This window comes from Bison bison, unplaced genomic scaffold (genome assembly GCF_000754665.1).
Source record: "Bison bison bison isolate TAMUID 2011002044 unplaced genomic scaffold, Bison_UMD1.0 scf7180017864063, whole genome shotgun sequence".
NCBI classification, from domain to species: Eukaryota; Metazoa; Chordata; class Mammalia; order Artiodactyla; family Bovidae; genus Bison; species Bison bison.
In genome coordinates this window covers 15,192,837-15,194,475 of record NW_011494635.1, presented here as the reverse complement: position 1 = coordinate 15,194,475, position 1,639 = coordinate 15,192,837, and the positions used below count along the sequence as shown (strand labels likewise).

Below are 1,639 nucleotides of genomic sequence, written 5' to 3'. Positions count from 1 at the left end.
ACCAAAACCGACCTGCCCACGACCTTCCCACAACCATGGAGGGGAACCACAGGCACACCCGCCATCCCGCTCCAGGTTGTGCAGCCCGAGAAGAGCCCTGGGGAGGACCCCGCCCTCACGTTGAAAGCAGGCAGCCTTCCCTCGGCCGCGCGGTGCAGCTCCCGGACCAGCTCCATGGCCTTCTCGCAGAACATGGCCCAGGCACCGGGCCCTTTGGACCACAGGCTCTCAGCCAAAGTACCACCTCACTATTTCCTACTGCTTCGGCTCCTATTGTTCCCAGGCGCGCGCAGTGCGGACCCCGCCTCCGCCCCGTTTTGGCGCCAAAATGGCGACTAATAGGAGAACATTGCCGGCCTCCGGTCTACGGTGGCCGCCAGGGGACATTTGCCTCCGCGGTGCAGCCGCAGTGCGGCAGAGCGTCTCCCTGGGGCGGTTGCGGGCCTCAGTCCGGCTTCAGCCCCACCCAGCTGCCAGGCCTCGGTCCAAGCTCAGGCTGAGCGGCAGGACAGCTCTCACGCTGCCCAACTCGGGATGGGCGCACGCTCGATCGTCCGTTGGATTCAGTCATTCTTATTTTGGCTGACAGTGTGCGTACCTTGAGGTCTAGAAGGCAGGCCCGGAAAAGGTGGGCATTGATGCGGGACCCAGCGTTGCGTTCTGTTCGGTTTTGCAGTGTGGGTTTTTTGTGTTTTAACAAAGGGAAAACAACTTTTATTCGGTAGCTCTTGTGTGCTAGGCCTAGACTGTGACATTCTTCACGTAATTCTCATGGTTAGCCCTAACGTGGTGGTGAAGATTCTTGGCGCTGAGTAGGAAATGGAAGTTAGACAACTTGCCCAGGGTCACACAGTTCATAAAGGGACAGACCCTGTATTTCAGTCTTCCACTCTACAGCATCACCTTTGATATTGAACCTGTCATTTAAATACGTGTAAATTAACTCACAAGGTGGGAGAGGGGATTATTGCCCTGGATTAATATGAATACACATAGCCATATTCTCACCTGCGTGATTATGGAAATTTGCATATCCACATAGAATCAAAGGTGGGAATTACTACTATGGAAATAATTCATATTATTTGGCTTTTTTTTTGGCTCCGCTGCAAGGCTTAATGGCAGCTTAGTTTCTCACCTCTGCCCCCTGCAGTGGAAGGGCGGAGTCCTAACCTCTGGACCACTGTGACTTTTTTTTAAAGCAATGTTACTTGGGTTCATTCTATCTAACCCTAGAAAATTTGTTCCTTTTTGGCAAATATAGACATAGTAGATGCGTGATCTGAGAGATGAGCCAGGAAATGGCTCACAGGGCCTCTGAATCTTATCTTTAGGTGCAGTGACATTTCTTTCCCAGCTCTACAGAAATGGATAATTTAAGTGTTTTTATTAAATACATAATTCTATAGTGGACCACCCACCTGCCTTACAGAGGATCCGTGAGAACCTGGCATGCTCGCCCTGTGTCCCTGCCTCAGCATCTGAATTGAGCTCTTGGGGAGCATGTTGGTTTCCCAGCAAATCTACTCCTCCTGCCACCTCCTGTCCCATTTTAGGGACTGCCACCTCTCCAGCTTCTCATGCAGAGCCTTGAAGTCACCCCTTATCGCCCACAGCCAGTCTACTACCAAAAGTCTGT

General features: G+C 52.1%; 1 protein-coding gene across 3 annotated transcripts in view; it reads right to left on the bottom strand.

Moving 5' to 3' along the window:
- The window catches only part of GINS1 (GINS complex subunit 1 (Psf1 homolog)), a 17,844-nt gene extending 17,525 nt beyond the window's left edge, over window positions 1–319 (bottom strand). Inside the window, exon 1 of one of the 3 annotated variants that reach the window (XM_010836529.1) lies at window positions 120–319. In XM_010836529.1, coding sequence (XP_010834831.1) covers window positions 120–194 — 75 coding nt within the window. In that variant the 5' untranslated portion in view covers window positions 195–319. The remainder of the gene's footprint in view (window positions 1–119) is intronic. The other 2 variants (XM_010836530.1, XM_010836531.1) reach the window with 2 other exon arrangements.
- Between the last annotated feature and the right edge of the window lie 1,320 nt (window positions 320–1,639).